The following is a 17386-nucleotide window of genomic DNA, read 5'->3' on the forward strand; positions in this document are numbered from 1 at the left end:
TTATTGGAAATTATGCTTCAACTTTTACTTATTTAGATAAAATTTTTGGAACTTCTGGAAAATCTTATTACTCTAGAATTGAAAAAAAATCAATTAATAAATCTGAATAATTTAATATGATTTATTATTTTAAATTATTTCATTTTATTTATTTAATATTAAATTAAATAGATCACTTTATAAATTTATTAAAAAAAACTTATCCTTTTTTTTTTATTTTTTTTTTATTTATCCACCCATCCTTATTTTTTTACAAATTTCCGAACTTATATTATATTTGGTTGTGAATATTTTAAACATAAATTATAATTTGTTTTATTTTTTTTATGTTTAAAATATTTTGTTTTTTTTTTTTTTAAGATTTATGATTTTTTTTGATCATGATTTTTTTTTTTTTTTTTTTTGTCTTCTGCTATCCATTTTTTTTTTTTTTTTTTTTTTTTCATAAAATATCAAATAATTTTTTTTCTTAATGAGGTAAAAAACACTACAAATTACCTTTTTTTTTATTTATTTTTTTTTTTTCACTTTTTTTTAATTTTTTGTTTTTGCATTTTTTTTAATTTTTTTTATTTATTTTTTATTTTTTTTTTTTTTTCTTTACTTAATTTAAAATCAAAAAATTAAATTTCAACACAAATGAGCTCAATAGAAGAGATTGACACTGATGAAACATTCACATCAGATTATGTGAGTGCTAGAAAAGATGAAGTTGATGATATTATAACAGCAACTACAATTGCACAAAAAAAAATGGAGAATTCAATTTTGGAAAAATTAAATTCAACTGAAAATGGGTATGTATATTATAATATAATAATAATTATTAAATATTAAATATTAATAGATTTAATTTTTTTTTTTTTTAAAAAAAAAAGTAATATAATTGAAAAAAAAAAGATATTAAATTTTTTAATGAATGGTATTGAAAAAATACCAATGTCACATCAAGGTTTAGATTCAAGTAAAGTTTGGATATCATTTTGGATATTGAATGGTATGGATATGTTGGATAGTTTAGATAGTTATCCAAATATATCAAGTAGGGCAAGTAAATATTTATCAATATTACAAAATGATGATAATAATGGTAATAATAATAATAGGGAGAATAATCAAAATGGTGGTGGATTTGGTGGTGGTAATTCACATACAAGTCATGTGGTCAGTACATTTGCAGCGGTTTCAGCACTTTATGTAATTGGTACAGAGGAATCTTATAAAACTATTGACCGTGAAGCAATGTATAAATTTTTAATGAGGATGAAAACAAAAGAGGGTGCATTCACAAGTGAGGATGGTGGTGAGTATGATTCTAGAACAACCTACTGTGCAATTGCAGTTGCCTCAATGTTAAATATTTTAACAGCAGAGCTTGAAAGAGGTGTTGTCGATTTCTTATTATCTTGTCAAACTTATGAGGGTGGTTTTGGTGCTTATCCATTCAACGAAGCTCATGGCGGTTATACATTTTGTTCAGTTGCTGCATTATCAATTTTAAATAGTTTACATAAAATCGATATGAATTCTTTACATGTAAGTTAATATATATATATATATATATATATATATATATATATATATATATATATATATTTATTTAATATTAAATATAAATATATATATATTAATTATTTTATTATATTTTATAGAGATGGATTACATATAGACAATCAAATGATGGTGGATTTGAGGGTAGAACTAATAAATTAGTTGATACTTGTTATTCATATTGGCAAGGTGCTGTTTATATTATAATTCAATCTTATTTTAATTATTATAAAAAACAACAACAAGATGATGGTGATGGTAAGGAAGGTGATCAACAAGAAGAGGGTTTATTATTTAATCAAGCTAAATTACAAGAATATGTAATTAGATTTTGCCAACAAAGTGATAAGAAGTATAGTGGTTTTTCTGATCACCCTCATAGAGGCAAAGATTATTATCATACTTGTTATGGTTTATCAGGTATCTCTTTATCACAATATAATGAAATTGGAAAAGCTATTCAATCACTTAATACCTTTACAAATACTTTTGAACAGCCATCACCACCAATAAATAAAAAATCTACAAATGTTTTTACAATTTCAAATAATAATAATAATAATAATAATAAAAATAATAATAGTGATGATAATAATAATAATAGTAATAATAATAATAATAATAGTGAGAATCAATTAGTTGAACCAGTTCACCCGATTTATAATATTAAATTATCAAAATGTGAAAAAGGGTTAAAATATTTTTATTCATTAAATTCTATAAATAGCAATAATGGAACTAAATAAAAAAAAAAAAGCTTGTGTTAAATATTTTTTTTTTTTTTTAAGTTTTGAAATAGATTTATTCCTTTTCCAAAAGGAATTTAAAGATGCTTCTGTATCTTTGGGTACTTTATTTTTTTATGCTAAATTCATATTAAAATAAAAAAATAAAATAATTGATTGCTAAAAAAAAAAAAAAAAAAAAATAAAATAATTTTGAGATTTTTTTTTTTTTTTTTGTTTATATAAATTAAATTATTATTATATTTTTTTTTTTTTTATTTTTTTGTTAATATAAATTAAATTTTATAAATTTAGGTTAAAATGAAAAAGAAAAAAACTAATTTTAAAAGAAACCATTAATTTCGGAATTGAATGAATTATTGTAAAATTTATTTAGTTTTCCGATGTGATGGGATTGTCATTTTAATTATTTTTTTTTTTTTCATAATTTTTTTTTTTTTGGGTTTAAAAAAAAAAAGGCCAGGTTCGGGGAAAATTTTTATTTAAATTTAAAATTTTTTTTTATTTTTTTATTGGTATCTTTACCCTGGGAACTTATTTTAGTGACGGGAAAGTTTGGTTTCCACAAACGATTTTTTTAAAAATTTTTTTACTGCAGATATTTTTTCATTTTTTTTTTTGTAGTTTTTATTCATCATAAAAAAAAAAAAAAAAAAAAAAAAAAAAAAAAAAAAAAAAAAAAATAGAAAAATTAAAAAAATTAATCATTTTAAAATTTAATCACACACAAAAAAGAAAAATAAATAAAAAAAAAAAAGTAATATCAAAAACTTATTTTGTTTGGATAAAATTTTTTTTTATTTTTTTTTTATTTTTTTATTTTTTTTTTTTTTTTTATTTGGTAGTGTGTTAAAAATATAAACTAAAACTAAAAAAAAAATGAAACTTTTGTCTTCATTAATTATTTTTTTTGTTATTGTATTATTTTGTGTTGTTGGATCATTATCAGCATCATTATGTAAATATCCAGGTTATTCAACTCAAGGTGTTACAAAAACAAATAATGGTTATGAGGCAACACTTAACCTTATTTCAGCAGGTCCATATGGTAACGATATAGAACAATTAAATTTTCAATTAACTTTTGAAACTAGTCAAATTTTTAGAGTTAGAATTACTGACCCAAATAATCAAAGATGGGAAGGTAAGATTTTAAATTTAAATTAAAATAATAATATATTAATGAATAATTATTTTTAAATAATAAATAATAAATAATAAATAATAAATAATAAATAATAAATAATAATTTTTTTTTTTTTAATAGTCCCACCAACTGTTAATCAATTAGTTGGAGAAAATCCAGATTCAACTGATTATATAATTGAATTTACAAATAATCCATTTGGTTTTGCAGCAACTCGTATTTCAACTGGTGAAGTTTTATTTAATACAACTCAACCAAGTGATTGTTCATTTAATGGTTTAATTGTTTGTTATTATTTATTTATTTATTAATATTAAAAATTTTAAATAATATATATATATATATATATATATATATTTTCTTCTTTTATTAATCTTTTTTTTTTTTTATTAGTATTCAAATTATTATTTAGAATTAAGTACATCATTCACAGAGAGTAATCCAAATATTTATGGTTTAGGAGAACGTACAAGTCAATTAAGATTATTTAATAATTTTACATATACTTTATTTGCAAAAGATCAAGGTACAGCAAGTATACCAAATATTAATTTATATGGTTCACATCCATTTTATTTACAACTTTCATCAAGTTCAGGTAATGCAAATGGTGTATTTCTATTGAACTCCAATGCAATGGATGTTCAATTACAACCAAATTCATTAACATATAAAGTTGTTGGTGGTATTTTCGATTTATTCTTTTTCACAGGACCAACACCATTATCAGTGATTCAACAATATTCCCAAGTCATTGGTACAACTCATATGCCATCCTATTGGTCACTCGGATATCATAATTGTAGATGGGGTTATCATTCAATTGCAGAGACTGCTCAAGTGGTTGCAAACTATTCAAAATATAATATTCCATTAGAGACCATGTGGAATGATATCGATTATATGGATAGCTTTAGAGATTTCACAACTGATCCAGTTAATTTCGCCGCTTCAGATTATAAGACATTCATCGATGGTCTTCATGCAAATAATCAACATTATATTATGATTGTTGATCCTGGTATTTCAAATATTGAACCAATCTATCAAAGTCACATTGATTTAATGGAATCTGGTGCCTACATTAAAGCTGGTGGTACAGATGGTGAACCATTGGTTGGTTCAGTTTGGCCAGGTTATGTTAATTTCCCAGATTTCCTTCATCCAAATGGTACCGAATTTTGGACTCAACAATTTCAACGTTTCTATGAAACCGTTCAATTCGATGGTGTTTGGATCGATATGAATGAGATTTCAAACTTTTGTGATGGTAATTGTTTCAACAATACTGATACTCCAATGCCACCACCACAATTTGATCCAAACTATCCACCATACATTCCAGGTGGTGTACCATTATATTCAAAAACCATCAATATGACCTCTCTTCAATATAATAATACCTTGGTTTATAATTCACACAGTCTCTATGGTTACACTGAAGGTTTAGCAACTCAATTAGCAGTTCAATCCATTTTAGGTACCCGTTCAACCATTATTTCAAGAAGTACTTTCCCAGGTACTGGTGCTCATTTTGCCCATTGGTTAGGTGATAATAAAAGTACTTTTACCGATATGTATTACTCGATTCCAGGTATGTTAGCAATGAATATGTTTGGTATTCCAATGGTTGGTGCTGATATTTGTGGTTTCAATGGTGATTCAAATGCTGAACTCTGTGGTAGATGGCTTCAATTGGGTTGTTTCTATCCATTCACTCGTAATCATAATACATTTTTAGGTGCACCACAAGAGCCTTGGGTATTTGGTCAAGAGGTTGTCGATATTTCAATCAAAGCAATCAATGGTAAATTAACTTTGTTACCATTCTATTACACATTGTTCCATATTTCTCATGTTTCTGGTGATCCAGTTGTTAGACCATTATTCTTTGAATATCCATCAGATCCAAATACTTTTGCAATTGATCAACAATTTTTAGTTGGTACAGGTTTAATGGTATCACCAGTTCTCACTCAAGGTGCTACCACAGTGAATGCTTACTTCCCAAATGATATCTGGTATGAATATGGTAATGGTTCATTGGTTCAATCAGTTGGTACCCATCAAACTTTAAATGCTCCATTCGATGTAATCAACGTTCATATGCGTGGTGGTAATATCATTCCAACTCAACCAACCTCCTCATATGTTACACCAGTTGATGGTATTCCAATTACCACTAAAATCTCTAGAACTTTACCATTTGAATTGATTATTGCCTTGGATTCTTCATTACAAGCAACTGGTCAATTATTCTTGGATGATGGTGAATCAATTCAAACCTATGTTGATAATAAATACTCTTTCATTCAATTCGATGTTGTCTCCTCACCATCTTCATCTGCCTACAAATTACAATCAACCATTCTCAATAACAATTATAATGGTACCGCTTCTTTAATCATTAATTCTATCCAAATCTACGGTTCGCCATCAGTTCAACAAGTCATTGTTAATGGTAGCCCAATCAATTCATTTAATGCTGTTTCTGATTCAACTCTCTCTGTTTCAAATTTACAACTTGCTTTAGATGAATCCTTTGAAGTTGATTTTGTATTATATTAAAAATTATCAACAAATAAAATTAAAATTAGTTATATTTTTTTTAAATTAAAAAAAAAAAAAATAAAAAAAATAAATTATTTATTAAATTTTTAATTATATTAAATAATATTGGATTATTTTCATTTAATAATCGATTTACTACTTGTTTTACTTTTATTATTGTTATTATAATTATTATTATTATTATTATTATTATTATTATTATTATTATTATTATTATTATTGCTATTGTTATTATTATTATAATCATTATTATAATCATTATTAGAAAAGTGAACAAATTAATTTTTTTAAATTCTATTAAAAAATGTAACAGAAGTGGTATACTCTAGAAAGACTAATAATTATTTATATTTTATTTGTATTTAATTAATATTTATATTTTATTTATTTATTTAATACTATATTTAATTTTTTTATCTTTAATTTAATTTATTTTAATTTAATTTAATATTTATTTTATTTATTTTAATAATATATTTATTTTTTTAATTTAATTATAACATATTTTCTTTAAGAGTGATAAGATAATCAAACTCAAATAAATTTTCTTTTTCATTTTATACTAAATAAAATGAGTTGACATAATATACTAAAAGAGAATAATTAAAATAATATATCAAATTTGTAAATAATTAATTTATATTAATTATTGAAAACACTAAAAAAATAATATATATAGAAACAATTGATTATAATAATAAAATGAATAATACTAAATAATAATTATAGTAAAAAATAACAACTGGTTTAAGTGCAAAAAAAGAAAATTCCAAAAGATTAACAAAAACCTTTTTTTTTTTTAATAACATCACTCAATTTGAGTGTGTTCTAGGAGAGTTTATTTGGTTTTTTTTTTTTTTTTTTTTTTTTTTTTCTTTTTTTCTTGTTATTCTTATTTTTTTTTATTATTATTATTATTATATTATTATTATTATTATTATATTATTATTATTATTATATTATTATTATTATTATTATTGTTATAATTTTTTTTTTTTTTTTTTTTTTTTTTTTTTTTTTTTTTATGAGTAGTTGGTGTTATATGAGCAGTATGGTATGAAGTGTTCCGGGATGTTTATGGTCATGAGTTTCGAGTTCCAGTTGTGGCTGAATTTTTCGAGTCTTCTTTTTATTGATGCGGTCCGATTGATTGACTCTCGGTTATCAGTGCATCTTAGTTCTTGACGTAGTTGTTTTTCTACTATCTTTCTTGTTCTATCCCATTCGGCATCTCTCGCTTTTTTGATTTTATGAATTATTTGGTTCTCTGTTATTATTGTAGTGTTATCGTTGAATTTTATTTGATTTCTTCTGTACCATATCGATTCCATAATGGCTCCTATCAGATTTGATGAGAATGGTGTGAGTAGTTTTCCGAGAACTTTTTCGCTCCATGGACCGTGGTAAGTGTTGTTGGAGTCTTTACAGACCTTTTGATAGATTGAGTCGATATTCTGTTTTATTGATTTGCATTCGAAGAAGATGTGCATAGACGATTCTTCTTCTTTACATGAGTGGCAATTCTCCCCATGGTGTTTTGGAAGTGCCTTGAGTAGATATCTCCATGCTAAGTCTCTTCCTTTGATAGTTGTGATTGATCTGGCTTCTCTGAATGGTAGAATTGGGTGATTAATGTTCTTTTGAATCAGTTTTTGACCTGTTGTTGGCTGGTGTTTGTTCCATCCCTTGTATTTGATATCCATCATGTTTCTATAGATTACTTTTAATTTTTGTTTGTTTTCGTATTTGGGTTTGACTTGGTTTAGTTTGAGAGTTATTCGCTCTCTTGGGTGGTGCAACAACTTCCAGGCTTTCCAGCATTTGATGTGAATCCTTGATAGTGAGTTTTCTTTTTCCGACTTCCAGACTTCCATATGTGGAGGGCAGTTCTGGTCGTCTTTTTCTCTGAGGTATTGTTCGTATATCCATGCTTTCTGGGCATTGGATCTGGTTGCCATATTCCAGAGTTCCAGGCCTCCAATTTCATAGTCTCTTCTGCTCCTTTCTTTTGAGATAGCCCACCTGTCCCCTTTGAATAACATGTTGGCATTAACGTTCTCCAGTTTCTTTATGTCATTTATTTCGTTGATGTATAGTTGGAATGTTAGTTGGGACAGCAGGTATGATTTGAGGATTGTGATTCTACCTTTTAGCGTTGATGACACGCTCGAATAACATTTTGTGAGGTTTTCCAGTTTGTTCACCGTATCATCTACTTTGCTTATTACACCTTTGCGGTTGAAGAAAAAGCCAAGATATCTTTCTTCTTCTTTCGCCCCAATTGTCTTATATTTGGTCTTTATCTTTGGGTTTTTAGTGATGCACACACATTTATTATCGTTTATTTTTGCTGCTGTGGCTTGGCAAAATTTTATAACTTTCATATCCATTTTATCTGCGTCATCTATGTTACTGGCTAGTGTGACTGTGTCGTCTGCATATTGTCCAATCTTCATCGAATTGTTCTGATTGAGTTTTATGCCTATTATGGTATTGTCTTTTCTTATTGATGTTGATAAGCATTCACATACTATAGCGAAGAGAGTTGGTGAAATTGGGTCGCCCTGTTTTGTACCTCTTCCTGCTCTGAAGGATTCAGAGAGTTGTCCATTTACCATGACCCTTATGTTGGTGTTCGTTAACATGCTTAGTATTGTGTTTGTTATTTTCCGAGGGAACTTTAGATGGTTTAGAGTCCTTATTAACGCTTTATGAGATATTGAATCGAAGGCTTTTTCGAAGTCATAAAAGGTGATTATCGTGTTTCTATCACTTTTTTCCATTGCTAAATCCAAAGCTATAATGTTGTTGTGGAGTAGCCTTCCTGGTATAAAACCGTTCTGGTACTTTGAGATTATGTTTGGCAGGATTTTTAGTATTCTATTGTTGATTATTTTTGAGTAGATTTTGTAGTCTACGTTGAGTAACGTTATTGGTCTTCTGTTTGAGATTTCCAAGACATCCCCTTTACCTTTGTATATTGATGTAAGGATACCGTTCTTGAATTCTGTTGGAATTTCATTGTTTAAAAAGAAGTTGAATAGTTCTGTGAGGATTGGAATTAGTTTGTGTTGGTGGATTTTATAGAATGAAGATGTTATTCCATCTTCTCCTGGTGATTTACCTTCTGCTATCTTTTCTATTGCTAGCTTAACCTCATATTCTTCGATTCTGTCTTCCATCTCTGTTAATTTTTTTTTATCTATTGGTGGGTTCCAGGTGCTTAGAAGTTCTGTATGTGTTTCTTGGTCGCATTCTTTCTCTTTGAAGAGTGTCTCGTAATATTTTCTGAAGCAATCTGTTATTTCTTTTTGTTCTGTTTCGATTTCTCCATTGGATGGGTTCTTTATTCTGTGAATCTGGGAGCTCGAGTCTCTTTTTTTAAGAATAGATGTAAGGAGATTTGATGCTATTTCTTTATTGTTGATGTAGTTGATTGAGCTTTTGATCATTCTGTCTATTCTTTCTTCTTCTTGAAGTATTGTTATTTCGTTCGATATTGTTTCTTTTTCATATTTGTTTTTTGTTTTTGTGTGTTCATTTGCTAGATTTGATAGCGTTTTTTTTCTCTCTAGTATTCTTTTCTTTTCTGTTGTAATGCATTGTTTTTTTATTTTTTTTTTGAACTTAATCCAGTATTCCGTTATGTTAATGTTTTTTCTTTTGGTTTCCTGGTAGTGGTCGATTATTTTTTCTATCTTTTTTATTGTTTTATCTTCTTTAATTATTATTGAGTTCATTTTCCATAGGGGTGATTTGTATATTTTTGTGAAATTTGGTATTTTGAAATCCATCACTACTATGTTATGGTCTGATTTGTTTATTTTATCTATTATCTTGTACGAGTGATTGAGTTGGTGCATCTTTGTTGATAAGAATGTTCTATCGATTAGTTTATCTTTGAAGGTTGTTTTAGTTGTTGAATTTGGTAGTATTTCGGTGAGTCCTACTTCCATCATTAGGAATTCTATTGTTTCATTTTCTGTGAATTTTCTCTTATCGGATGATCCATCTTTGAACTTGATTTTTGCATATTTGTTGATGTTAAAGTCACCAGTAACTATGTCTGCCTGTTCTAGATCTTCAAGGGAAATATTGTTTGAAAACCATCCTTTTCTTCTGTCATATGAGGCTGGTGCATAGATGCAAATTATGTTGATTTCCATATTGTTTAGAATTGCAGTAAATTTTAAGATTCTGCCTTCTTTTTCTTCCAAGTTTTTAATTTCTATTTGTTCTAGGTGATTTATTGCCATTACTCCTTTTCCTCTTGCTTCTTTTCCTTTTCCTCCTGTTGAGTAATGGTTTTTGATTTGCGCTAGATTTTGATCCTTTTTTAGATTTGTTTCTGTTAGTATTGATATATCAGGTTTTATTAGGTTAATTGTATTTTTTGTCTGATTCATGCTTTTGATTGTTGAGCAACCTTGGCAATTCCAGGTCATTATTTTTATCATTTTTTTTTTTTTTTTTTTTTTTTTTTTTTTTTTTTTTTTTTTTTTTTTGTTTTTTTTTTTTTTTTTTTTTTTTTTTTTTTTTTTTAAACAAATGAGACAGATGGAAGTATGTCTTGGAGTACTTTGGGCAATTTGTCTCTTAGTGCTGCTTCCATTAGATCTGATTCTTCCTTTGTTATTTTAGTTGGAGTTTTGTAAGGTGTTGATATTTCTTGGTGATTAGTTGTTTGTTAGAGACTCAAAACTAAATTAATTTAAAGTTAGTATGAGCTCAACAACGTAACAAATTCGCGCATCTCCATGTAAAAATATTTCATTTAATTTTTATTTTTATTTTTTAATTTTTTATTTTTTCAGTCAAAAAATAAAAAATTAAATTAAAAAAAATTAAATTAAATTAAAATTTAAAAAAATAATAAAAATTCTGATTTTTCGGTTTAGTTGGAATAACGCCCTTACTTTTAATTATCTCTTTTATGTATGTTTACTTTTATGATATTAGTCTTTCACTCTTTCTATCCTTCATATTAAAAAACATTACTTTAAAGATTGGACTGTTTGATAAAAGATTGAACAAATGTGACAATGGATTGAAGATTAGTGTGAGTGACTTTTACACTTTTTTTTTTCTAATTTTAACATAAAACAAATACATTAAAACAAATAATTAGATACAATCCTTATATTTCGTATACAATGACACCTCATGATGAAGAAGTCGACTCTTCAGATTAGAGGAATAACAGTAGTATTTAAAACAAAATAAAAATGCATTACAATGGCCCTTCTGTTTGCAAGATTAACGCTGTACTGCTTAGGCGGTACAACGACACTTCCTACTCACATTGTAAACATGCATCTTTTATAAAGTAATATAAAACAAGATTGTATCAATTAATTTAATAATAATGCTCAAATACAAAGACACCACAATATAAATTATTAGTGGAATAACAGTTAAACAAAGACACCACAATATAAATTATTAGTGGAATAACAGTTAAATAAAGACACCACAATATAAATTATTAGTGGAATAACAGTTAAATAAAGACACCACAATATAAATTATTAGTGGAATAACAGTTATATTGATGCATTGTTATAATTAAAATAATTTAAGATAATATTTATTATCAATTAAATAATATAAAGACACCACAATAAAAATATATTAGTGGAATAACAGTTAACATATATTAATACTTATATTTAATTATTTAATTAAAAATTAAATTAAATTAAATTAAATAAATTAAATTAAATTATATAATTAAATTATGTAAATTAAATAAAAAAATTAAATTATAAAATTAAATTATATTTAATAAATTTTATATATAATTGTTGGTGAAAGTCATGTCATCAACTACTACTCATTCAAAGAAAGCCATCCGTAAAGCCAAAGTGTCTTCCACCGCCAAACGTGCCGCTGAAGTGACAACTGCCTCCGATGATGCTATTACTGTTCAAGTAAAATCAAAAAAGACTCTTCGTCCCACTGAAGTTGATGATGAAATTTATTCAACTGAAAGCACTGATGTATCCGACGTCGAAGTCAGAGAGAAAGTGCCAAAGAAATCAAAGACCAATTCGATTGAAGCTAAAACCATTGACGCTTTAAAAAATGCTGCCACTGCTGTCATCTTCATGAATCTCTTTACCATCCACTGCTCCCAGAATGGTGTTGAACCAACCTTGAAGACCATTATGGACAATGGTGCTGCATCAAATGAATTATTTCAATTGCTTCAACCTACCCACAATGAATCAGTTAAGAACAACGATAAAATTGAAGGTGAAACATTAAAGAAGCTAATCCACCGTAACTTTAGATCCAAGACTTTGGTTCCATTCAAAACTGACTACGAAGCTGCCAACACTAAAGTAGTCGAAGCTATTAACCATCGTAACTGCTACTCAGCCCAAGATGTTATAAAAAACATCGAAGCCATTATGAGTTACCACAATGTAATTAATCCGGTGTATCTCATCCATGGTACTGCTGAAGTTCAATTAGAGTATCTAAGATCAATTTTAGATAATAATATCCTTGCTTTGTTAAAGATGGTCGTACCAGACTGGTTACAAACTGATGTTGCAATCAAACTCAACACTCAAACCGATATCACCGAGTGTCGTGAAGCCATCACCGAGTTGGTTCTTAACAATGCTGATAAGTTCTCGAGAAGAAGACCTTCCGATTCTGCATCGAATACTGATGAGAAGTTTCTATTAAAAAAGAATCATGCTACTCCAAATCATAACTCTCATAACAGGAATTCCTTTGATGCTCAAGCTGATAAGATTAGAGCTGCAATATTACCCGAAATAAGAAAAGACTCTAAGGTAGACCTCAAAAAGATAAGAAGCAGTTTCATCGTTTACCGTCAAAACAAAGGCTACTGTCTCAATTGTGGTAAATCAAATCACTCCACATCTACATGTAGAATTGATCCGGTCGATGCCAAAGCCAATCCAGGTCCATCAGCCAAAAAGCAACAATGACTCGATGAAGGTGATGAGTCCAAGTCAAAGATTTTAAATAAAAATTATAAAATTTCACAATATCATCACCTTGAGGATAATGATTACCCAGTGAACAAAGATTCACTTTATACTCTTAACTCTTTTTATAATCAAAACATTGTTAAACAGTTACATCAACAAAGCCAGCAACATGATGTTCATAAAAACATCAACAAACTTAAAGAATACGTCAAAGACTCATATGGTATAAAACTAGTTCCTGATACAACCGTTCCAATTCCAAAAGCTGTTGAATCAGAGATGAAGTATAAACCACAGAAGATTGAATTTAATACTCCAACAGAGTTAACAAATGTTCAAGATAAAAACTATACTGTTAACATATTCAATCGTCCAAAGATATTAAATTCTAGTAAAGAATTAATTAATGATGAAGAAGATGAATTGCTTTACACAATTAAATTCGATAAAGAAACAAACAAACCAATCATCTCATTATTACATAGTACTGGTACAAGTGATACTGCTCTCATTCCGACTCTAAAATGTTTAATCGTTCCAAACAGAGAAAACATGGATAAACCCAAGATTATAATTAACTCTCATTCCAAAGAAAAACAATTCAAATTAATTCTCGATACTGGAAGTAATGTTAGTTTAATCAATAAGAGGTTGATTTCAAAAGATATGAAGAACCACGTTCACAAAACGAAAGCCAAGATTAACTTCCCGCTACTAGACGTCAAAGAAGAGTTTGTTGAACAAATCAATATACAAGTTAACAATGAAATTCATAACTTCTTTATTATAGAATTGGATATCATTGATGTACTTTTCGGTAATGATATCCTTAAGGACTCTATCATTAACCAAAAAGATAAAATAATCAAGTTGAATAACAGTACATACAAAATTAATTATCAACAGTCGAATCAATTACATTGTAATGTAAAAGCTCCAAGAAAACATGTTACCGTATCCAATGATAATCAGTCACAGTCACATAATCTACTAGATGATGATGAAGATATCAAAGAACAAGTTACAAAGTTTGTTGAAAGCATCCCATCACAACTTTGTGATATACTGGTTAAAACTAATCCAGAAGAAGAAGAGATACAAGCAGTACGTGATTTCATTAATGATTCATTCGAAGATGTTATAGTAGATAAACTTCCTGATATTCCAGATCAGATTAACAATTCCAGAAGAGGTAATATCATACATAATATCATAATAAAGAAAGATCAAGATGTTGAACCAACAAAGAAACAAATCTATTATTCAACAGATGATCATAAGAGACATGTCGAAGAAATGGTTATCAAATTTATAGATTTAGGTATTATCAAAAGATCAGAATCAAATTACTCATCTCCAATCATGTTATTAAAGAAGAGAGATTCATGGTGTGTAGTCCACGACTATCGTCAACTAAATAAAGTCACTGTTAGAGACGATCATCCATTCACTCCGGTTGATAGTCTTTTAAATCAATGTAAAGATTCAAAGCTTTTCTCAAAGTTTGACATGATTATGGGTTATTTCCAAGTGTTAATTAATCCAGAACACGCAAAGTACACCGCTTTCATTACACATATTGGTAAATTTGAATATACTAGAATGCCACAAGGTTTAGTCAACTCTCCATCCACATTCGCCAGATTGATGGTCGAAATATTTGGAAAAATCAAAAGTTTATTACAATACTTTGATGATCTTTTGGTTCATTCAAAACTCGACTACATGGTACATTTCATTGAAATAATTAGAATGCTTCTATATTGTAGAAAGTACCTATTATTCATTTCAAGAGAAAAGAGTGAAATGTTAAAGACTGAAGTAGATTTCCTTGGTTTCCACATTCATAAAGATGGTATATCTCCAAGAGCTGCAAAGGTTAGAGCTATCTCTGAGTTACCTGAACCAAGAAACGCCAAAGAAGCTGAAGCTGCATTAGGTCTTTTTGGATTCTTCAGGAGACACATTGAAAATTACGCTGAAAAAACCTATCACCTTTCCAAAGAATCAAAAGGAAAAAACAAGAAAACACTTTCTGATGAATCACTCAAAGAATTCAATAATCTAAAGAAAGAGTTTGAAGGTGAAAATATTGTCGCTATTCCAATTGAACAAGATAACTCCATACCAATAGATATCGAAAAGGTTAAAGCATCAACAGACATGCCAATCCATTCAGATAATAATAATCTAAACAATGGTAGTTTTCACTTGTATTGTGATGTTAGTGATAAAGCATTATCAGGTGTATTATATCAAATTCAAGGTAATAAATTCAAAGTCATTTGGTTTCACAGTAGAAAACTTACTGATACTCAAAAGAGGTACAGCATAGGTGATAGAGAGTTCCTTTCAATCATTGATTCTCTAAAGAAGTTTCAACATTTATTAATTGGTAAAAAGGTTTCAATCTACACTGATCACCAAAATCTTACATATATTATCAATAAGTCAAACGATAAACCGTTCACAAAGAGACAAGATAATTATATGAAATATATTAAAGAATTTGATTATGAATTAAGACATATAAGTGGTAAAAAGAATGGTATAGCTGATTTTTTATCTCGTAAATATGATAATTTCCAATGGGATGAATCGTTTTTAAATAAAATTAAGGAAGAACAAATCAATTCTCAATGGCTATTAGAGATGAAAAAGAATCCAAATTTATGCATTGAAGAAATTAATGATATCTGTTACCTTAGTGAAGATGGGTTCAAGAAATTAATCATCATAGATAAAGAAACTATTCATACCGTCATTAGAGAATATCACGATACCAAATATAGTGGTCATCACGCTTTAGATATCACATACAATAATATAAGACAAGATTACTATTTCAAAGAAATGTTTTCTATTATCAAGAGGTACATAAAGTCTTGTGCAACATGTCAATTGAACATTAACCGTAAAGATAATGGTATACTCCAAAGTTTAGAAATTCCCTTTGAAGTTTGGAGAGATATATCAATCGATTTCTTATCGCTACCAAAAACAATGTATGCAATAAACGGATTTACAGTTGAAGTCGATCAAGTTTGTGTCATTGTTTGTAGATTATCTAAAATGGTTCATATAGTTCCATGTCATAAGACAATAGATGCCCAACATACCGCTCAATTATTGTTGAATCATGTGTTCAGACTCCATGGTTATCCAAGAACAATCGTCTCCGATAGAGATCCAAGATTCCTTTCAGAAATATGGGAGAGATGGGCAAAGACGATGGATTCTAAACTCAAGATGACTGTGGCACACAGAGCACAAGCTGATGGTCAAACTGAAAGAATGAATAGAGAAATTATTAGAATATTAACTAAAGCCTCAACAGAGTATGGGGAGAATTGGTCAGATATCATTCCACTTATTGAATTTGCAATGAACTCATCAATGAGCAAGTCTACAAAGATGTCACCATTCCAAATCGTTTATGGATTCAATCCACCAACTCCCGTTAATCATTTCAATTCATTAACAAAGACTCGTATACCAATGAGCAACATCAAAAAGATTGTCCGTGATAATATACTAGATGCTCAAATCAATGCTCAAAAGTATTACAACCGAGGTCGTGGTGATGTTATCTTCGTAGTCGGAGAAAAGGTGATGGTTAAAAGAAAATTCTTCCAAACTAATCTTTCAAAAGATCTAATCTCTCACAAACTTGAATCCAAGAATTGTGGACCATTCATAATCACTGCCGTTCATGGTAATAATGTAACACTCGATTTAGTAGGTTATCCAAAGAAACACAATGTGTTCAACAAAGATCAAATCGTAAAACTATACGAGGACAGTGAGTGGTTAAGAGAAGAGATATCGATGCCGGAACCTGAGGAGATGGACGAAGCAAGTTACGAAGTTGAAAGTATTCTCAATCACGATAAAGTCAAAAAGATGTACCTAGTGAAGTTCAAAGGTTACCCAGAACCTGAATGGATCAAAGAAGTCGATACAGACTGTGAAGAGTTAGTCAGAGAGTATTGGAATAACGTGCAGAAGAAACAATTGAACTCAAGAAGAGAAAGAGAGAATGTAACTACAGAAGCCGTTGAGCCAATTGTGTCACCTCCACTCTCCCAAGAAGTTCAAAGTTCTCAAACATTGCAACCAATTACTCCAAGACAACAAAACTCCATCTCAAATCAAAGAAACCAATCAAAGAAAAGAAAATCAAGAAATCAAAATACTTCAAGTGATGATGATGAACTTGATCTTAGTTTACAAATTAAAACAACTAGATCAGGAAGAAAAGTTACACCCAAGAGTTTATAGTCCACCTCTGAGCCATAGCTAGCCTAAAGAAGGAAGGGGAAGGTGTTAGAGACTCAAAACTAAATTAATTTAAAGTTAGTATGAGCTCAACAACGTAACAAATTCGCGCATCTCCATGTAAA

At 28.4% G+C, this 17386-nt stretch overlaps 7 protein-coding genes across 7 annotated transcripts in view; 6 read left to right on the plus strand and 1 right to left on the minus strand.

The window, feature by feature from the left end:
- Positions 1–110, plus strand: part of DDB_G0270946 (C-4 methyl sterol oxidase) — a gene marked incomplete at both ends in the record, with an annotated part of 887 nt that extends 777 nt beyond the window's left edge. Inside the window, one exon of the mRNA XM_002649152.1 lies at positions 1–110. This exon is cut by the window's left edge and continues 511 nt beyond it. Within this exon, the coding sequence (XP_002649198.1) occupies positions 1–110 (110 nt within the window).
- Positions 111–639: 529 nt separating this feature from the next.
- On the plus strand, positions 640–2436 carry fntB (protein farnesyltransferase beta subunit; the record flags this gene model as incomplete). The annotated part of the gene is made up of 4 exons (XM_641188.1): positions 640–797; positions 879–1536; positions 1653–2242; positions 2340–2436. The coding sequence occupies 4 exons, from the start codon at positions 640–642 to the stop codon at positions 2434–2436; spliced, it is 1503 nt and encodes a 500-aa protein (XP_646280.1).
- Positions 2437–3176: 740 nt separating this feature from the next.
- On the plus strand, positions 3177–6012 carry gaa (alpha-glucoside hydrolase; the record flags this gene model as incomplete). The annotated part of the gene is made up of 3 exons (XM_641189.1): positions 3177–3441; positions 3565–3728; positions 3838–6012. 3 exons carry the CDS (start codon positions 3177–3179, stop codon positions 6010–6012), a joined length of 2604 nt encoding a protein of 867 aa, XP_646281.1.
- Positions 6013–7037: 1025 nt separating this feature from the next.
- DDB_G0270950 (hypothetical protein) lies at positions 7038–10472 on the minus strand (the record flags this gene model as incomplete). The annotated part of the gene is made up of 1 exon (XM_641190.1): positions 7038–10472. One exon carries the CDS (start codon positions 10470–10472, stop codon positions 7038–7040), a length of 3435 nt encoding a protein of 1144 aa, XP_646282.1.
- Positions 10473–10580: 108 nt separating this feature from the next.
- Positions 10581–11584, plus strand: DDB_G0269792 (hypothetical protein; the record flags this gene model as incomplete). The annotated part of the gene is made up of 2 exons (XM_641191.1): positions 10581–10666; positions 11548–11584. 2 exons carry the CDS (start codon positions 10581–10583, stop codon positions 11582–11584), a joined length of 123 nt encoding a protein of 40 aa, XP_646283.1.
- Positions 11585–11831: 247 nt separating this feature from the next.
- DDB_G0270952 (hypothetical protein) lies at positions 11832–12980 on the plus strand (the record flags this gene model as incomplete). The annotated part of the gene is made up of 1 exon (XM_641192.1): positions 11832–12980. The coding sequence occupies one exon, from the start codon at positions 11832–11834 to the stop codon at positions 12978–12980; it is 1149 nt and encodes a 382-aa protein (XP_646284.1).
- A 282-nt stretch (positions 12981–13262) lies between these two features.
- Positions 13263–17264, plus strand: DDB_G0270954 (hypothetical protein; the record flags this gene model as incomplete). Its single annotated transcript, XM_641193.1, has 2 exons — positions 13263–14175; positions 14209–17264. 2 exons carry the CDS (start codon positions 13263–13265, stop codon positions 17262–17264), a joined length of 3969 nt encoding a protein of 1322 aa, XP_646285.1.
- Positions 17265–17386: the final 122 nt, after the last annotated feature.

This window comes from Dictyostelium discoideum (genome assembly GCF_000004695.1).
Source record: "Dictyostelium discoideum AX4 chromosome 1 chromosome, whole genome shotgun sequence".
NCBI lineage: Eukaryota > Evosea > Eumycetozoa > Dictyosteliales > Dictyosteliaceae > Dictyostelium > Dictyostelium discoideum.